The following is a 21,823-nucleotide window of genomic DNA, read 5'->3' as shown; positions in this document are numbered from 1 at the left end:
TGTTATAACTAACTTATTGTGTTACATTTAGTTTTCCTTTTCAGGAGGAGTATATATTATTTACATTTATCATAAATTAACTCTATTTTCAAGTTTGTTAATGACAGTAATTAACCTCAAAAAGTTTTAGGAAGCCTGTAATTTTTACTACAGGTTTTTCTATTGCTTTAATAGAAATCTCGTTTGGTGTATTTGCTTCAGGTCTTATAGGGAATTAGTAATTTTTTTGGCCCAATTGATATAAAAGATAATCAGCAGGCTTAATTTAAAGTTATTTGTTCACTGTCCTATAATACATCATACAAACCAAAATGCGACCCCATTGTGACTGCTGTTCTCGAGCACCAGATGAGTTGGTTGATGTTCATAAGCAGCTGGAAATCTCCATGACAACTGTCAAATGATTGGCAGCTGCTGTGAATGTTTGTGTTGGAAGAGTTACCAAAAGTCTTTTTACCTGTGATACCTTGAGTACTATCCTTTCTGGTGGATCCTATCTCCTCTGCAGGAAGTGCAGGATCTGTCATTACTCATCCACTTGACTGCAAGTGATTTGTCAATGACAGAGCCAGGCGTCCTATACAGAGTACACATGCACCAGGGCGAATTCAGGGTGTTATGCCAGTCCCCCTAATCAATGAGTTCAAGGTGTTATCTGTCACTGATACTGATCCAGTAGGATTCAATTCACCTGTTTTGGGGAAACTTTCTTTGTTCTGTGTGCAGAGGCGGCAAACGCAGAAGGGTAAGGGTCTATTAACTGTTGACAGTTCAATTGTACGGTGGGTAATGGTACCTCTCAGTGAAATGGCAGCAAGGGAAGTAAGCAACACCAAGTGGACTCACTGCGTGCACCTGGGGGCCTCATTCAACATACTTAAGAGGCTATTCCAGCAGCCATTGAGGGAACAGGCTGCAACCAACTGCAGATTGTGGCGCACATTGGAACACACGATGCGTGTCGTCTGGGCTCCGAGGTCATACTTGGATCATTTCAGTGACTGGCAAAGAAGGGTGAGGACAGAGTTTAAACAAGTGTCACTATTTGCAACATTTTAACCAGAACTGAATGTGACTTCCTGATTCTGGGTTGAATGGGAGGACTGAACCAGAGACTCCGAGGGTTTTGTGATAAGCTGGGCGGCGATTTCCTGGATGGGAGCCATAGGGTTGAGAACTGTAGGGACTCCATAAATGGATCAGGTGTGCACTAAAATAATAAATAGTTCTACTGCTGTAATTCAACTTTTGTAACGTAGATGTATAGTTTGTTTTCAGTAACTGTACAATTTTACCATGAGTGAGGAGTGTGGGCTTTGTTGTAGGTTTGTGAGTAGTGGGTTACGATGTGAGATTTGTTCAAAGTATTTTCATGGGGGGGAATGCAGTGGGGAAGTCAGTGGTCATTATAGTGAGATCCTCTCCTATGAATGCAGAATCTGTAGTAGAAATAAGTTGATAGAGGAGCAAGAGCATAATATCTGTGCCCTTCAGGTGCAGTTACAATGTACAAGTGAAGGTGAAGGGTCATGGAGAATGGGAAATGGCAGTTGGCAAGAAGGCAGCTAGGAAGAGGAGGTATTCAGACAGTTATACTTTATGTATACGCAATAGATTTGACCAGCTGTCAGAGTGAGTGGAGAGGAGCCTCGTGTAGCTGTAGATGTAGGGATCATGCAGCAGTCCTCAGCAATTATGAGGCCTAGGTTAGTTGCAAACTCTTAACAGAAAGGAGGAGGTTCTGCTGTTAGGTAGTTCGCACAATAGAGGTGTGGGCCAGCAGTTGCAGGAAGTGTTGGGGAGTGAATACCAGGTCATCAGCATTGTGAAGCCTAGTGCAGGGTTATCTCAAGTGGCTGACAGCATAGGGGAGCTATGTAGGAATTTTACGAAGGAGGATCAGGTAGTGATAGTGAGTGGAGCAGGGAACAGTCTTGATAGGGACAGGGAATGTGATGTAGGTGGTGACCTGGTAAAGATATCTTCTCAAACTGGTGGCTCTAATGTACATTTCGTGCAACTGTTTCAGCATCACGATCAGCCTCATCTTAATGCAGCTGTTAGGCCCATTAACATGGGGCTGGGGAGGGTGCTGATGGCAGAGGGCATGGGTTACATCTCAGTGGTGCCAGTTGGGTCTTATCAGTAGATCAGGATTAACTAGGCATGGCCTGCACCTCAATAGGTATGGGAAGGGGAGGTTGGCAAACTTATAGGTAGTGGGTGATGATGGTGGTGGGATCACTCATGGAAAAATTTCTGTAGCTGGTGGTGTTAGAGCTGCACCTTTTTTAGATTGAAGTCAGCTGATAGGTATACCTGCTTAAAGGAAGCCCCTCTAACTAAGTGCTCACCTTCTGAGGATGTAATGTTTCAAAGTAGAGAAGGAATTAGCATATTTCATCAAAATATAGGAGGTATTAGGGATAAAGTTAGTGAACTGCTTATAGATGTTGACTTTGAAATTATTGGTATATCAGAGCACCACTTAAATAATTTGACAATTCAGAGGCTTCCTTTGTCAGGGTACAGATTAGCTGGCTGTTTTTCTAGGAGTTCCTTGCAGGGTGGGGAGTGGCTATGTAAGCAAAAAACAGTATTCCATTTGATTCCATAGACATATCATGGCACTGCACTGAATAGATATTTGAATATTTTGCAGGGGCAATTGAAATTAGTGAAAGTAAACTTCTAATTGTTGTTGTTTATAGGTCCCCGAACTCTGACTTCAGAGCATTTCTGCTCAAGCTATAGAGGGTTCTTGTTTCACTTTATAGGAAGTACCAGAAATTAGCTATTTGTGGTGACTTCTGTTGTGGCGTAACAAGCTAGTTACGCCACACTGAGAAGGGAGCCGAAAGGCACGCGTACACACACGCCGACTGGCGTCAAGTCTGGAACAGGATACGTTATGACTGCTATAAAGAAAATACGTAGCTTTGGAATATGCCCCAGGGATCAGTGTTGGGGCTACTCCTGTTCCTTATTTATATAAGTGATATACCCTCTAGTATTAGGGATAATTCGAAAATATTTCTGTTTGCTGATGACACTAGCTTGGTAGTAAAGGATGTTGTGTGCAATATTGGCTCCATTTCAAATAGTGCAGTAATGACGTAAGTTCATGGCTTGTAGAAAATAAACTAATGCTAAATCACAGGAAGATTATGTTTTTACAGTTCCTAGCACACAATTCAACAAAACCTGATGTTTTAATTCCACAGAATGTGCATATGATTAGTGAAACTGAACAGTTCAAATTTCTAGGTGTTGATATAGATAGTAAGCTGTCGTGGAAAGTCCACATTCAGGATCTTGTTCAAAGACTTAGTACGGTCATTTTTACTATTTGAACGGTATCTGGAGTGAGTGGTCATTCAATATGAAAATTAGTCTACTTTGCTTATTTTCATTTGCTTATGTTGTATGGTATTATATTTTGGCATAACTCTTCCCATTCTAAAAGGATATTTTTGACTCAGAAATGGGCGGTTAGGGCAATAACTGGTGTAAGTTCATGAACCTGTTGTCGACCCCTGTTCATGAGTCTGGGTATTTTGACATTGGCCTCTCAATATATATATTCCTTACTGTCATTTCTTGTTAACAATATTAGCTTATTCCCAAGAATAAGCAGCTTTCACTCAGTTAATACTCGGCAGAAACCAAACCTGCATTTGGATTGGACTTCCTTAAGTCTTGTGCAGAAAGGTGTGCAGTATATTGCTGCATCCATTTTCAGTAAGCTACCACTCGAATTCAAAAATCTTAGCAGTAATGCACGTGCTTTGAAACTGAAACTAAAAGGTTTCCTCATGGGTCACTCTTTCTATTCTGTCGAGGAGTTCCTTGAAAAATTTAGCTTATTCTTGTTGCATTGTTGATTGTGTTTACTTAACCTTATGGACTGACTTCTTTTGGGTTCATAAACATTTATTTTTTATCTGTTATTGCTTTTATGTTGTTATTTCATGTACTGACATGTTCCCTGACCTTGAAGATTTGCTGCTCAATTTGGTCCTATGGAACTTGGTGTGTAAACAAAACAAAAAAAAAAAAAAACTACACTTCAGGAGCCACTACACAAGTAGCTGACTGTGTCACATGATACTATGTACAGAAAGCTGGTTGAAACCTGACATTAAAAGCCATGAGATTTTTGGGTAAAATTTAAGTGTATATAGAAAGAATAGGGTAATGGGAAATAAAGGTGGTGTATTTGTCACAGTAGACAAGAAACTCAGATCCACTGAGACAGAAATTGAAGCTGCATGCAAGATTGTTTGGGCAAGACTCAGTATCAGAGGTGGGCGTAAGATGATAATTGGGTCCTTCTATCGCCCACCGAAACCTTTAGAGAGAACCTCGGTTCGCTTGTACACAAGTTCCCCAGTCACACTGTAATCATTGATGGAAACTTTAATCATCCAACAATCAGTTGGGGAAGTTAGTTTTGTTAGTGATGGGCATGACAAGGCATCCTGTGAGACATTACTAAATGCCTTCCGTGAAAATTACCAGAGCAGATGGTTCAGAAACCCCCCCTCATGAGAAAATATATTAGATCTAATGACAACAAGTAGACCTGATCTCTTTGAGGATGTCCACATTGAAACTTGTATCAATGACCATGACACAGTTGTGTCAACAATGGTAACCAGGGTACAAAGGACATCTAAAACGAGCAGAAAGATATTTGTGTTCGGTACACCAGATAAAAGATCAGTAGTGTCATATCTAAATGAGGAACTTTGAACTTTCAGTGCAGACCAGGAGCATGTGAAGGAATTATGACCCAAGTTTAAAAGAGTAATGGACCATGCACTGGACAGTTACATACACAGTAGAAAAGTTCATTGTGGAAGGGACCCTCCATGGTACCTGTACAGTGACTATAAAGAAACCTTACAAGAATCATGTTACTGCATAGCTCTATAGGTAGAGAGATCCTGAATGAAATGCATTTGGCCATCAAGAGGGCAATGTGTAAAGCCTTCAATGACGACCATAGCAGAATATTGTCAAATGGTCTTTCACAGAACCCAAAGAAATTCTGGTCATATGTAAAAGTTGTTAGTATCTCGTCACTCGTGAATGAGACAGGAATTGAAACTGAGTGTAGTAAAGCAAAAGCTGAAATGCTTAACTCTGTTTCCGAATGTTTCTTTACAAAGAAAAACCCAGATTAATTCCTCCAATTTAATCCTCATACCACTGAAAAGATGAGTGAAATAACTTTTAGTGTCAGTGGTGTTGAGAAACAGCCAAAATCTTTAGAATTGAACAGAGCTCCAGGACCCAGTGGAATTCGTATCATATTGTACACTGAATTTGTGGCTGAGTTAGCCCTGCTTCTAACTATGATCTATCGTAGATATCCCAGACAGAAAACCATGCTCTGTAGTAGGAAGAAAGCACAGGTCACACTCGTTTACAACAAAGGTAGTAGAAGTGATCTGCAAAACTTTCCTCCAATATTCTTCACATCGATTTGTTGTAGAATCTTGGAACATATTCTGAGTTCAAACATAATGAGATATCTGAAACAGGATGACCTACTCCATACCAGTCAGCATGGATTCCGAAAAAATCAATAGTGCGAAACCCAGCTCATGCTTCTCTCGTATGACATACTGGAAGCTTTGGATGGAGTTAGTCAGGTAGATTCAGTATTTCTTGATTTCAAAACAGCGTTTGACCCAGTTCCACATCTATGCTTGTTGTCAAAAGCTCAATCACAAGGAGTATCAAGCGAAATTTGTCACTGGATTGAGGATTTTTTGGTAGGGAGGATGGTGAGTCATCGTCAGATGTAGAAATAACTTCAGGTGTGCTTCAGGAAAGTGTGTTGGTACCCTAGTTGTTCATGTTGTATATTAATGACCTTGCAGATAATATTAACAGTAACCCCAGAGTTTCTGTAGATCACACTGTTATCTATAGTTCTTGAAAGAAACTGCCTACATATTCAGTCAGATCTTGATAAGATTTCAGAATGGTGCAAATATTGGCAACTTGCTCTAAAAGTTCAGAAATGTAAAATTGTGCACATCACAAAATGAAAAAAATGTAGTATCGTATGACCATAGTATCAGTGAGTCACAGTTGGAATTGGCCCACTCCTACAAATACCTGGATATAGCACTTTGTTGGGATATGAAATGAAATGATCACATAGGCTCAATTGCGGGTGGGTTAATGCAGGCAGTAAAATTCAGTTTATTCATAGAATACTGGGAAAATGCAGTCAGTCTATAATGGAGATTCCTTAAAAATCACTCGTACAACCCATTCTGGACTCGTGCTTAAGCATGTGGGATGTAGATGTAGATGGATATCTGTACCAAACATTTATTGCAGGTGTACAGTGGAGGGCAGTGCAAAAGGTCAAAGGTTTGTTGACCCATAGGAGAGTATCATAGAGATGCTGAAGAAACTGAACTGGCAAACTGTTGAAAACAAATGTTAACTGTCCCAAGAAAGAGTTTCAAGAATTGACTTTAAGTGATGACTCTAGGAATATACCAAAACCCCCTTCTAATCGCCCACACAGAGATTGTAAGGACAAGATTATATTGATTACAGAAAACACAGAGGCATTTAAACAATCATTATTTCCATGCACTGTGTGTGAATGGAGTGGGAAGAAACCCCAATAAATGGTACAATGTGACGTGTACTCTGCCATGCAGTATATAAGTAAAATACACTGATCTGATACAAGGAATATCCCATACTGGTGTATGAATCTGGAGGGAATAGCATGCTGTACATATTCCATTACTAATTATTTTTACACTCTCTCCCCACTTTGACTGTCAGTATGCGTTCCAAGAAATTTTATGCTTTCCACACATTGTATGTATTCATTATTTACTTCCAAGTTATTGTAATCTGGGTTTTTGTTTATGTAGAAGTTCACAGTGCTTGGTTCCTTTATATTAAGTGTGACTTTATTGCTTATAGCCCATCTTTATACTCTGCTCAATGTCTCTTCAGGTTTCTCTCTTGATGCTTCTGGTGATTTGTCAGTGATCAGTACATTAGTAATCTACAAACAGTATTCTTTCCCAATGCTTGATACTTTGTGGGAAATCCTTAATCTAATTTAGGAGCAATACTGGACCTAGCACTTTGGCCTGTGGTATGCCTATATTTATGTATTTAAAGGTCAGAAGTATGTTTTACAATATATTTAGAGCTATTTGATATGTGTGTAATTTCACTTAACTGTACTTTATTTCCTAGGTATGACTAGCACCACTTCCTTATTACCCCACTCACTCCCAGTTCCTCTCGCTTATTTAACAGTAGTTTTTGATCGACTGTGTCAAATGCTTTAATTACAGTGAGGAAGTTATCTTTTGTAGAGTTCCCTTTATCTGATGCTTCTAGGACATGTTTTTTGAAATATGCTTTTGCCAGTTCAGTGCCTTTTTCCTGATCAGAAACTGGTCATTGGAAAGGAGGTTATATTTATTTAAATAGTTAAGTGTATCTTGCACAACAGTTTTTATTATTTTTGCAAAGCACAAGAGTTCCATCTGTTCGTCTTTACATCATTTCATGCTAACTCCATGGGGTTGATTCTGCTCCTTACTGATTTCGTCTACTACATATGTAGGAGTGATTGGCTTATTTTCTTTAAGAAGTGAATATCAAAGAAGGTTCATCATACATCGGTAGTAATATGTCACACCTGTAATCACTGTCTGATAACTTCTTTGTGACCATTTATGGTTGGGGCTTTGTTCAGTGTTACTGAATGCTAGGGAGCATTATCCATCTCAGTTGTTGGTAATAGGAAAGGCAAGTGCTTGACTTCATTTTATTGGGAGAAGTTTGGAAAAATGTAACTCATCTATAAAGGAGACTGTGTATAGAACACTAGTGCAACCCATTCTTGAGTACTATTCAGATCTTTGGGACCCCCACCAGGTCGGATTAAAGGAAAACGTCAAATCAGTTCAAAGTTGAGCTGCTGAATTTGTTACCGATAGGCTCAATCAGTATGCAAGTATAATGGAGGTACTTCATGAACACAAATAGGAATCCCTGGAGGTGAGACAGTGTTCTTTCCAAAAGGCACTACTGTCCAAATTTAGAGAAGTGGCATTCGAGGCCGACTGCAAAGTGGTTCTATGCCGCCAACGTACATTTCGTGTAGTGACCGTGAAGATAAGATGTGAGAAATTAGGGCTCATGTGGAGGCTTTTAGACAGTCATTTTTCCCCTGCTCTGTTTACGAGTAGAACTTAAGAGGAAATGACTAGTAGTGATACTAGGTACCCTCCACCATGCACCATCCAGTGATTTTTGGAGTATGGATTGAGAGGTAGGCAGGAAATTGTTCTAAACGGTTCCTGAACCACTCAACAAACCATGTATGACCCATGCCTTCATGGTAATCAACTGTCTTTTTGGACCGAAAAACTAAAAGTACATCAGGTACAAAACTACTGGAAGAGTCTGCATAGACCACAGTTAATCTAGCTCCTCTTCTTGTTGGCTGATGACCTCTACTGCTTAGAGTGCCATCCATCCAGCATTTACTGACAGTTTCCCCCCGGCCTTTATCCCACATTTTGTGTAGCCATATTATCAAATGAATGTCTTTGCTCAATATTTTGTGCAAGAGAATGCTTAGAGCCTTAACAATATTTGCCTTTTCTAACATGACTATGCATCAGTCCAGTGTTGTTTTTTTAAATTTTTTTTTATTGGAACCCATACTTTACAGCACAAGTTTTAGTGACTTTTCCCACCCCTGAAAAGTTTACTTTCACTTAATGACAAAAATAACTTTTCTATGGTAGGACACTCCTCCCTGCTTCAGCAAGCATAAACATGCCTGTGAATTTCATCAGTCTGGTAATAATCTAAGTCACTGGCAGAGTGAGGCTGCTTTTTCTTCTTTACAGGAGTCAGTAAAAATATGTTGTTTGATCCAGACGGCACGCAGTTGTCACAGCTCATGTCTGCATGTATCAACTTTTGCAGTAATACTGCCTCACTTACTACTGTTCTTGGACTAATTGCAAGAGCTTTTCATGTTCATTCCACAACTATATCAACAGGAATTGGTGGCGGCTCATGAGTACCTTGTTTTCTTTATCCTGCTTGTGAATCTCAAGAATTCTCCATGGTAACTCTAATGCCTGGCTGTTTAGCGGCACACCTTGACGTGAAGGATTGTCACTAGGTGAACAAAGGCTTTTTGGTGGCATTTCGCAAGTGTCAGAACTTCCTAAATTACAGCAAAACAGAGTGCAGTACATCACAGGCATGTGATAGAAACCATACACAATGCACATAGTGTATGATCACTTAAAACAAAGCCAGAAATGCAGGAAATTCACTGTTCCAACTGGCAATGATTACTGTGTTGTGACTGGTTTGTGACCCACGCCTAACACTGTGTACCTCTCTTTCTTCACTAGTTACACTGTTATGCAGACAAATTGAAACACACATCTTAAGCGCAAAGATTCAGCAGACTGGGTATAGTTGCATGGCAGCATTGCCTGATCTGTTAAAACAAGTTTTGAGAATTATTCAACCCTTTTGAATCTGGCTGTGCTTCCAATGGAAGGAGATCAGTGTAGAATGTGAGTGTGGCTGTGGAGCAGTATCCCTGACATCCCATGCTGTTCAACTGTTATCTTGCCCACAGCATGCCTAACCCTGTGTGTCCCAAAAGTATGTACATGAAATATGCGATAAGAATAAAATAGTTATTAGTTTCTTTATTGTGGGACCTGCAGCATATGTTAAGTCACAGTAGGACGTTATGCAGAGAATTAGTACACAGTATGCTACTCAGTATTTTATTTTTGCATATAAGCTTACTTTGGCTTTATTGTCTTCGTCACTACATTTGCAAATAATCAAATTTATTTATATTTTACATACTATATAATTTATAAAGGTTTGTTGCATTGGATGTTGTACTGACATCCTGACATTGTAGACAGACATATCTCAACTTTGAGTAAACTATTACTGCTGTCCATACTTGTTGGATGTAATATTTTTTTCAGTATTGTTTTAAAGTTGTTCGTGGTTTGATGCAGCATGTTGTTGTTGTTGTTGTGGTCTTCAGTCCTGAGACTGGTTTGATGCAGCTCTCCATGCTACTCTATCCTGTGCAAGCTTTTTCATCTCCCAGTACCTACTGCAACCTACATCCTTCTGAATCTGCTTAGTGTATTCATCTCTTGGTCTCCCTCTACGATTTTTACCCTCCACGCTGCCCTCCAATACTAAATTGGTGATCCCTTGATGCCTCAGAACATGTCCTACCAACCGATCCCTTCTTCTGGTCAAGTTGTGCCACAAACTTCTCTTCTCCCCAATCCTATTCAATACTTCCTCATTAGTTATGTGATCTACCCATCTAATCTTCAGCATTCTTCTGTAGCACCACATTTCGAAAGCTTCTATTCTCTTCTTGTCCAAACTATTTATCGTCCATGTTTCACTTCCATACATGGCTACACTCCATACGAATACTTTCAGAAATGACTTCCTGACACTTAAATCTATACTGGATGTTAACAAATTTCTCTTCTTCAGAAACGCTTTCCTTGCCATTGCCAGCCTACATTTTATATCCTCTCTACTTCGACCATCATCAGTTATTTTGCTCCCCAAATAGCAAAACTCCTTTACTACTTTAAGTGCCTCATTTCCTAATCTAATTCCCTCAGCATCACCCGAATTAATTAGACTACATTCCATTATCCTTGTTTTGCTTTTGTTGATGTTCATCTTATATCCTCCTTTCAAGACACTGTCCATTCCATTCAACTGCTCTTCCAAGTCCTTTGCTGTCTCTGACAGAATTACAATGTCATCGGCGAACCTCAAAGTTTTTATTTCTTCTCCATGAATTTTAATACCTACTCCGAATTTTTCTTTTGTTTCCTTTACTGCTTGCTCAATATACAGATTGAACAACATCGGGGAGAGGCTACAACCCTGTCTTACTCCCTTCCCAACCACTGCTTCCCTTTCATGTCCCTCGACTCTTATAACTGCCATCTGGTTTCTGTACAAATTGTAAATAGCCTTTCGCTCCCTGTATTTTACCCCTGCCACCTTTAGAATTTGAAAGAGAGTATTCCAGTCAACATTGTCAAAAGCTTTCTCTAAGTCTACAAATGCTAGAAACGTAGGTTTGCCTTTCCTTAATCTTTCTTCTAAGATAAGTCGTAAGGTCAGTATTGCCTCACGTGTTCCAGTGTTTCTACGGAATCCAAACTGATCTTCCCCGAGGTTGGCTTCTACTAGTTTTTCCATTCGTCTGTAAAGAATTCGTGTTAGTATTTTGCAGCTGTGACTTATTAAGCTGATAGTTCGGTAATTTTCACATCTGTCAACACCTGCTTTCTTTGGGATTGGAATTATTATATTCTTCTTGAAGTCTGAGGGTATTTCGCCTGTTTCATACATCTTGCTCACCACATGGTAGAGTTTTGTCAGGACTGGCTCTCCCACGGCCGTCAGTAGTTCCAACGGAATATTGTCTACTCCGGGAGCCTTGTTTCGACTCAGATCTTTCAGTGCTCTGTCAAACTCTTCACGCAGTATCATATCTCCCATTTCATCTTCATCTACATCCTCTTCCATTTCCATAATATTGTCCTCAAGTACATCGCCCTTGTATAGACCCTCTATATACTCCTTCCACCTTTCTGCTTTCCCTTCTTTGCTTAGAACTGGGTTTCCATCTGAGCTCTTGATATTCATACAAGTCGTTCTCTTATCTCCAAAGGTCTCTTTAATTTTCCTGTAGGCGGTATCTATCTTACCCCTAGTGAGATAGGCCTCTACATCCTTACATTTGTCCTCTAGCCATCCCTGCTTAGCCATTTTGCACTTCCTGTCGATCTCATTTTTGAGACGTTTGTATTCCTTTTTGCCTGTTTCACTTACTGCATTTTTATATTTTCTCCTTTCATCAATTAAATTCAATATTTCTTCTGTTACCCAAGGATTTCTACTAGCCCTCGTCTTTTTACCTACTTGATCCTCTGCTGCCTTCACTACTTCATCCCTCAAAGCTACCCATTCTTCTTCTACTGTATTTATTTCCCCCATTCCTGTCAATTGCTCCCTTATGCTCTCCCTGAATCTCTGTACAACCTCTGGTTCTTTTAGTTTATCCAGGTCCCATCTCCTTAAATTCCCACCTTTTTGCAGTTTCTTCAGTTTTAATCTACAGGTCATAACCAATAGATTGTGGTCAGAGTCCACATCTGCCCCTGGAAATGTCTTACAATTTAAAACCTGGTTCCTAAATCTCTGTCTTACCATTATATAATCTATCTGATACCTTTTAGTATCTCCAGGGTTCTTCCATGTATACAACCTTCTTTCATGATTCTTAAACCAAGTGTTAGTTATGATTATGTTGTGCTCTGCGCAAAATTCGACCAGGCGGCTTCCTCTTTCATTTCTGTCCCCCAATCCATATTCACCTACTATGTTTCCTTCTCTCCCTTTTCCTACACTCGAATTCCAGTCACCCATGACTATTAAATTTTCGTCTCCCTTCACAATCTGAATAATTTCTTTTATTTCATCATACATTTCTTCAATTTCTTCGTCATCTGCAGAGCTAGTTGGCATATAAACTTGTACTACTGTAGTAGGCGTGGGCTTCGTATCTATCTTGGCCACAATAATGCGTTCACTATGCTGTTTGTAGTAGCTTACCCGCATTCCTATTTTCCTATTCATTATTAAACCTACTCCTGCATTACCCCTATTTGATTTTGTGTTTATAACCCTGTAGTCACCTGACCAGAAGTCTTGTTCCTCCTGCCACCGAACTTCACTAATTCCCACTATATCTAACTTCAACCTATCCATTTCCCTTTTTAAATTTTCTAACCTACCTGCCCGATTAAGGGATCTGACATTCCACGCTCCGATCCGTAGAACGCCAGTTTTCTTTCTCCTGATAACAACGTCCTCTTGAGTAGTCCCCGCCCGGAGATCCGAATGGGGGACTATTTTACCTCCGGAATATTTTACCCAAGAGGACGCCATCATCATGTAATCATACAGTAAAGCTGCATGTACACACATCAAAAAAGTTTTGCATCACCCTGGTTCCCAGAACTCCTGAAGATAGATGTTGACTGTGGATATTGTATCACAGACACAGTCCCTTTGACTGTTCAGAGAGGCCACTAAACCTGCCCAAAGATGTGAACAACCATGCATGAGCAGCGCCTATTAGAAGGAGGGGGTCCGACAGCCAATCAGTTCCAGTCATTCCTCCAGGAAGGAAGTACATGGCTCGTGTTGTCTGTAGTTCAACCATGCCTAGACAGTCAATATTGCGGTTCGATCGTTTCCGCATTATTACTTTGTGACAGGAAGAGCTCTTAACAAGGGAAGTACCCAGGCATCTTGGAGGGAACCAAAGCGATGTTGTTTGGACATGGAGGAGATACAGAGAGACGGGAACTGTCAACGGCATGCCTCGCTCAGGCCGCCCAAGGGCTACTGCTGCAGTGGATGACCATCACCTACCGATTATGGCTCGGAGGAACCCTGACAACAATGCCACCTTGTTGAATAATGCTTTTCGTGCGGCCACAGGATGTTGTGTTATGACTCAAACTGTGTGCAATAGGCTGTATGATGCGCAACTTCACTCCCGACTAACATGGCGAGGTCCATCTTTGCAACCACGACACCATGCAGCGCAGTACAGATGGACCCAACAACATACCGAATGGACCACTCAGGACTGGCATCATCAGTTCTCTTCACCAATGGGTGTTGCATATGCCTTTCACGAGACAATCGTCGGAGACGTGTTTGGAGGCAACCTGGCCAAGCTGAATGCCTTAGACACACTGTCCAGCGAGTGCAGCAAGATGGAGGTTCCCTGCTGTTTTGGGGTGGCATTATGTGGGGCCGACATACACCGCTGGTGGTCACGGAAGGCACCGTAATGGCTGTACAAATACATGAATGTCATCCTCCAACCTATAGTGCAACCATATCAGCAGCATATTGGTCAGGCATTCATCTTCATGGACGGCAATTCGCGCCGCCATCGTGCACATCTTGTGAATGACTTCCTTCAGGATACCGACATTGCACAACTAGGGTGGCCAGCATGTTCTCCAGATGTGAACCCTATCGAACATGCCTGGGATAGATTGAAAAGGGCTGTTTATGGATGATATCACCCACCAACCACTCTGAGGGATCTATGCCAAATTGCCATTGAGGGGTGGGACGATCTGGACCAACAGTGCCTTGATGAACTTGTGGATAGTATGCCACGACGAATACAGGCATGCATCAGTGCAAGAGGACATGCTACTGAGCATTAGATGTACTGGTGTGTACGGAAATCTGGACCACCGCCTCTGAAGGTCTCGCTGTATGGTAGTACAACTTGCAATGTGTGGTTTTCATGAGCAATAAAAAAGGCAGAAATGATGTTTGTGTTGATCTCTCTTCCAGTTTTCTGTACAGGTTCTGGAATTCTCGGAACAGAGGTGATGCAGAACTTTTTTTGGTGTGTGTATATTATAATACGTTTTTTATTATTATGACAGTCATAGAAATTCAAGTTTGATAGCTTGTTGTTCACTCAAAGATGTTTATGTTGTTGCGGATCATGCATCTATCGAACTGTTACTGATGTGCTTGTAATCTCTGGTGTTTTTGTTATCTGTTATCCCTATATAAATCTACAGGAAACCAACTACTACAGATGGAATAATTAACCATACATCTTCAAATCCAGAAATTCACAAATATGCGTCATTTCGTCCCATGATTAACAGAATCCTAAACCTGCTACTGCAACAGGAGGCCATACATAGAGAAATAATTACACTTCAATACTTCACATAGAAGGACAGTTATAACTCTGTGCAACAAAAACACATAACTACACTACATCACATCATGTACAAGGACAGTTATAACCCTAATATGGTTCTACAGCTATACAAAAAAGGTAAAAAAAAAGACCCCCATAAATCATAAAATCACACTGAGAGAAACTATACATCATCTGCATACCAACAAACGATATGAGAAAATTATCTGATAAAATAAACATCCTCCTAAAATATACAAACATGATATTAGCCTACATAACAACAAATAATATTAGCACAAAACTAAAGCTGTACTCACAAAACACTTAAATGCTGAAATTTACAAAATTAACTGCAACAACTGCACAAAATTTTATATAGGACAGAGTGGAAGACATTTCATTGTCAGATTCAGAGAACACATGAGAGAAACAAATAACAACCAATCCACCTCCACACTGGACTCGCTTTCGGGAGGACGACGGTTCAATCCCGTCTCCGGCCATCCTGATTTAGGTTTTCCGTGATTTCCCTAAATCGCTTCAGGCAAATGCCGGGGTGGTTCCTTTGAAAGGGCACGGCCAATTTCCTTCCCCATCCTTCCCTCACCCGAGCTTGCGCTCCGTCTCTAATGACCTCGTTGTCGACGGGACGTTAAACACTAATCTCCTCCTCCTCCTCCTCCAATCCACCTCCTTTACTCACCTTAAAAATGAAAAACATGAAGTTGACAACATTGAAAACACACTACAAATCGTGCACAAAATCCCAAAAGTTCCAGTAATGAATAATTTGGAGGAATTTGAACTATACATACACACAAAGGATTATCCACACAATAAACTAAATAAATAAATGGATTTCAAGCAAACAGTTTTAAAAAAATTATCAATATTTTATGTAGGGATAATGGATGACAAAAACAATAGAGGTCACAAACACATGAATAACATTTCCATAGATGCATGACCTGCAACAACATAAATATCTTTGAGAAAACAACCAGCTTTCGAACTTTAATTTCTACGACTGTCAAAATAGTAAGAAATGTTTTATAATATATGTACAGTATCAGATCATCAAACAACTTCAAAATATTACTGAAAAAATATTACTTCCAACAACTACAGGCAGCAGTAATAGTTTACTCGAACTTGACATATGTCCGTCTCCTTCAAGTAAAACATCCAATGTCAAAAACCTTTATAAATTATATAGTATGCAAAATATAAATAAATGTGATTGTTTGCAGATGTACTGATGAAGGCAACAAAGCTTAAATAAGCTTATATACAAAAATAATGTACCAAGCAGCATGCATTCGGGAGGACGACGGTTCAATCCCGCGTCCGGCCATCCTGATTTAGGTTTTCCGTGATTTCCCTAAATCACTCCAGGCAAATGCCGGGATGGTTCCTCTGAAAGGGCACGGCCGACTTCCTTCCCCATCCTTCCCTAATCCGATGAGACCGATGAGACCAAGCAGCATACTGCCTACTAATTCTCTGCCTATTTATTAGTTTGTTAACATAGAACCCTATACCAAACATATTCACAACACCCTCCACCTGCACCATACATAGCAGCACTGTAACTGCAGAATGAACAGTTGTTCACCTAAGGGGAGGGGGAGAGACATATTTAATGAAATGCTCCATTGATGCAAAATTCTGATCTGTATGTATTCCCAGGAATAAATGCTGATGTCTTTCTTTCAAGTAAACATAATTTCTCCAAAATTTTATCAAAACCTGTGATCAGAATGACACACTTTCCGTGTGAGTTTTTTTAATTCAATTGCATTGCAACACATCTGTTCTAATAATATGTGTAAGGGCTGAAATATAAAAGATAGTGTTTGTCCTAATATTATTCAGTTATTCACATTGTGATCATTTTATAATTCTTTCTTTCAGTATTAACATTTTGTGTTGTTAATTATGTAAACTAATTTGCTGTTTCCCTCCTATTGTTTGTTCCAGATTGACTGCTGCATAAAATTGAGTGGGATGCCCGATCTGACTCTGTCATTCATGAACCCTCGCCTGTTTGACGATGTCAGCTTCCATCCTTGTGTTCGCTTCAAGCGCTGGGAGGTAAAGTTCACTTTCTGTAAGCAAATGTGGATATATCTGTTTAATTTGTTGGTAACTTCTAAGTGTTAATATTTTAAAATTGATATATTGTCATGTAAGATGATACAGTTTGATGAACACCATGATTAACTAATTATTGCTTGCTTACTTGTAGTCCCTATAGAATTTGTGAAAATGCTTTTTCTTAGGCATTGATAACATTTGCATGATTTCATTAAGCATTTTTCTAAATACATACTAGAATGTTGAGGTTCTTCCAGTAATATATTTATAATATTGTTCATTTATGCAGCCTCTTCCAAACTAGTTTTTTTTTTTGTCACTGTACCATCAGTTTTATTTAGTTAAAACATCATCAGCAATTTGGAAAATTCATGTTTTCCAACATGAGGGTTTCAAAAACTCATAAAGAATATTTTTAATGAAGTACTGAAATGGAATTACTTTACTAATTACATACCCTCATTTGTTTCTAGCTTACATTTGCATGAATTTCCACATGAATTACCACTATTTGAACTGCTTTTCCTGCCTGTTTCTTATTTTAAGTGGTACATATCTCTCATACATTGCATTCATTTAAATATCATATTGCACTTACATTGCTGTATTTATTTTGCTGATGTTTGTGTTTTCTTTCTTTCGTTATGTGATGTTTCAAATGTCAACTTAATAGGAGGTTGTTGGGCTGTCAGAGAAAGGAAGAGAAGTAGGAAAGTGGGAGGGAGGGAGGCAGCAGATCATTTGCACACGTGTGGAGATGGCAACAGTAGGTGCAATATAATACAGGCAAGTTATGTTGTTGGTTGGGAACTGGAGGGGGCGGGGGGGGGGGGGGGGGGCGCGTTACAGGACTGTGAGAAGAGTGGAGATAAAAAATAAGTGCTTATTGTATAAAGAGGAATTCAACTATTTGTGATTGTTCCTTTCATGTCTGTATTCACCAAGGACCTGGAGGGATGGTATTGGGAATATACTAATCTTGTATAGTCCCCCCCCCCCCTCTCCGTCTCCCTCTGGTTTCCGACATCTTTGTGGTCATTAAGAAGATGAAGATTTAAGTTCAACATTCCATTGATGATGAGATTATAGAGGCCATTCATGAGAATGGGTGGCACTCAAAGTGGGTGACACCATGGCAGATGACATGCATATGAAACGAATTAAGCTTTCTTCCACTAGTGACCACATGGCCCCAGCAATCTTTCAGTCTGATTAAAATGGCCTCCATATCCTAGTCACAAGTGCTGCTGGATGACATTCATGTTACTATCACTCATCCCTCTCCCACCCCCCACACCCCAATAACATTCTCAGTATGATATATGGTATTGTCTTCCACCACGACCTTGTTTTACAGACCAATGACAAGTTCAAGAGGCCAAGGAGAAACGTGATAGTTTGCATTATGCATGCAGGACAATGACCTATGCTACAGCTATGACATCATCCTCTCTGGCAGCAGTACCCTCACTCTTCGTACATCCTACATTGGGTCCTTGGGACCTCTTGACTACACCTGCTCCCCTGGTGGTTGAGGACTCTTGTTCTACTTCCTACTCCTTCACCTACTTTGGAAGCGTTGACTCCTCACCCCCTCAGAAGAGGTCCCTCAGGGTACTCCACACTCAGGAATCTGCTAATCTGCAACCAGATACCAGCCAGTGGCTGAAGGTGCCACAAGTTGTAGAGCTTTCTGTTCTTCCTCTGTACCTGAAACTAGGGCAGACAAGCCTGTGTGGGCACCGAAATCAGCCAAGTCTCACTAATGTTCTGTGCAAGTTGCTCGAACTTAAGGTGAGCCCACAGCTGTGTTGGTACCTTGACTCACAGGTCCTTTTGTCTCCATCCCAGGGCATTTTTCACAAAGGCTGTTTTACAGCTGACAATTTGGGTTTGTTTTTGCCTGCTTACAACACGTTCTTGATGTCTCCTTTGACTTACAAGAGGCTTACGACACTACATGACGTCAGCAAACCGTACTCGAGTAGGGTCTCCGGGGCCCACTCCTGGTTTTTACCTGAAACTTGTTATCACACTGGACTTCTTGGGTTCAAGTTGACGTTTCCCACAGTCCTCTCTCCAACCCCCTTCTCCCCCCCCCCCCCCCCCAGCCCCAATGTACAAGGGGATGGTGTGCCACAGGGTCCTGCATTGTGTGTGCCCATTGGGCTCTCATCCATGGCTTTTGGTTTTCAGTCGCCAAGACACATGTGATGCACATCTGTCACCTTTGCATTGTTGATCCACAACCAAACCTCCACCGCGACTATTAATAACTCAGTATGGTGGAGTTTAATCACTCTTTGCGTGGCCTCCCCATCTTTGCCAACATAAGCAAAAGTGCTGGCCACACCTTAATACTTCTTCATTGCCTCAGTAACACTAGCTGGGGTGCCAGATCTGCAGCTTTACAAAGCTCTGATTCTGTCCTGCCTTGATTATGGGAGTGTGGCATATGGCTCACAATCGCCTTCAGTGTTGCAGATGCTGGACCCGATACACCGTTGTGAGGTCTGATGTATGACAGGTGCCGTTTGGACTAGCCCTGTGAATAGCCTGCGTGTTACACATTTGCTGCCCCCCTAGGCATCTGAACTGCCATATTCTTTTTCCTGGTCGCGGTTTCCACCTCGCACAGCATAGGCCCAGGGCTGGAGTCACAATACTATTTCGCAAACACTATCTCTGAATGGTGTGTACCCAATCCTCAGATCTGTGTCAACCTAGCCCTTGGACTGAAAGACTATTAATATCGTGGTTTTTTGCTGCCTGTTCCTGGCCATCCTTGGTGCTTTTCCGAGTTCGGAAGTGCTATACACTGATGGCTCAATGGTAAACGGATGAACTGGTTTTGCCTACACATATGCATGGGCAGTGAACTACACTCCCTGCAAAACAGATATAGTGTGTTGTGTGCTGACTGCTGAATTGGTGGCTATCAATCAAGCCCTTAGTCATGTTCACCTGGCACCAGCAAGATGTTCTTAACCAGCAAGATGTTTACAATCGGCAGTGACTCTCCGAGTAGTCTTCAGGCTATCAACCAGTGCTACCCTCAACATCCATTGGTTGTGACTGTCCAGAATCTCCATTGTGATCTGGACAAAGCTGGATAGTCAGCCATCTTCATCTGGACCTCTAGTCACATTGGGACCCCAGGGAACAAATGGGCTGTCCCATTGGCCAAGTTGGCTACCCAGATGCCAACTTTGGAGATTGGGTACTGGAACCGGATCTTTGGTTGACTCTATGCTGTCAGTTGTTGGAGACTTGGAACACAGAATAGTATGCTCTGGTTTCTCCAAACTAACTGTGAGCAATAAACGGTACCACAGCCATGTGAGAATCTTACCTTCATGCTTCTCACAGGGAACCCACCATTATGTTGGCTTTGTATAATGCTAACTTGTTGCCAGACGATGCCAAAGCATCTGGTCTGCTTTTATATTTTACTCATGAATACAGTTTCCTCTCCTTTCTGTGAGGTAGGCCACTTTGGACTCGTTGCCTGCTCTGACCCAAGGGGCTCATGGTCACCCTTGCTCAGTGGTCCATCTTAGCTCCTGCCATTCCCACTTCTTTTATTCTTCTTAGTCTTCTATATTTGTTGTTTTAATGTCTCATTGTGGTTGTTCTCTTTCCTGAGATTTTATCAATGTACCCACATTGGTTGTTTTCTGATGGTAACAGAGGGTGAGGAAACAGTGGTCACATACAGAGGATGGATCTCCCACCACATAACATGTACCAGGGGCCACCAGCTGTTTTCTGGGTGGAACAGCTTGCCCACCACTTTACTCCTTCTCAGCCCGCTCTCACTTTCTACTTGTTTCTCTCTCTTGATTTTATTGATTCTTACTTGCATTCAGGTTTATCAGAATTTGTCTTCTGTGTTCTTCCTCTCTGAGGACTGTTCCCGTCTTTAGGCACTTACAATGAAGGGATCAATAACCTTGTAGTTTGGTCCCTTTAACCTCATCAATCCAATCTAAAATCTCTTCTTCTTCATTCTCATATCAGTCTTTCACCCCCTTTCCCTCTACATCACACCTCCCTGTATCGTATAACATCCCTTCTTCCTTCCCCTTCTTTTACACACACACACACACACACACACACACACACACACACACACGCACATTGTATGAGAAAGTAGAATAGAAAATAGAGCTCTATGAAGACGTTAGTAATCAAATCAGATAAATTGTGTACAGAAACTGAAGAGAAGGTAGTTTGACTATTCAGTAAACATTAAAAATTAAAGAATTATGAGTAAAATGTATAAGGATATCTGAAATATTGAGAGAGTTAAACTATCATGTTATAAGTGCCACATGATGCTTTGATAAAATCATCACATGAACTACTGGTCAGAGCAGACGGTGGCATTTAGAAGCAGAGCACACTGCCCTCAAGAGACCTAAATTAGCTGAGGTCAGTATGCTGAAACCACATAACCTTACAGTCAAAACAGATTGTATAAATGCTGTTAGAACAATCTGATTTCATTAAAAGTGTAAAACAAATATCAAATTTTGTATAATCTTCAGTTTGACTGATTTTTTTTACACAGATTGAAAGTAAGATTTGAAGTTTGAATAAATTTATATGGGAAGAAAGAGAACTGATAAAAACTATGAACTGTCATGATGGATAGAAAAGGACACTATCATTAGGTGCGTAATTTAAAAACAGTACTGAGTCTGTGTAGGTTGCCAAAGGACAATCCCAAAAACTGTGGGAAAAACTACCATTATTTGTATTTGTAACTTACTTGAATGAATGCTTCCAAGCCATTAGGTGCAGGCTCACATTTGTGAAATAGTATGCATATAGTAAAATGGGAGGTAATGTACATTGCACTAA

The 21,823-nt window shown here is 40.6% G+C and overlaps 1 protein-coding gene across 3 annotated transcripts in view; it reads left to right on the top strand.

The window, feature by feature from the left end:
* Positions 1 to 21,823, top strand: part of LOC124721240 (AP-3 complex subunit mu-1) — a 164,236-nt gene that overhangs the window by 94,480 nt on the left and 47,933 nt on the right. For all 3 annotated transcript variants that reach the window (XM_047246098.1, XM_047246099.1, XM_047246100.1), the window contains exon 6: positions 16,841 to 16,954. In XM_047246098.1, coding sequence (XP_047102054.1) covers positions 16,841 to 16,954 — 114 coding nt within the window. The remainder of the gene's footprint in view (positions 1 to 16,840; positions 16,955 to 21,823) is intronic.

Source organism: Schistocerca piceifrons, chromosome X (genome assembly GCF_021461385.2).
Source record: "Schistocerca piceifrons isolate TAMUIC-IGC-003096 chromosome X, iqSchPice1.1, whole genome shotgun sequence".
In the NCBI taxonomy this organism is placed as follows: Eukaryota; Metazoa; Arthropoda; class Insecta; order Orthoptera; family Acrididae; genus Schistocerca; species Schistocerca piceifrons.
The sequence above is the reverse complement of the archived record's forward strand: the minus strand, read 5'-3'. Positions and strand labels throughout refer to the sequence as shown.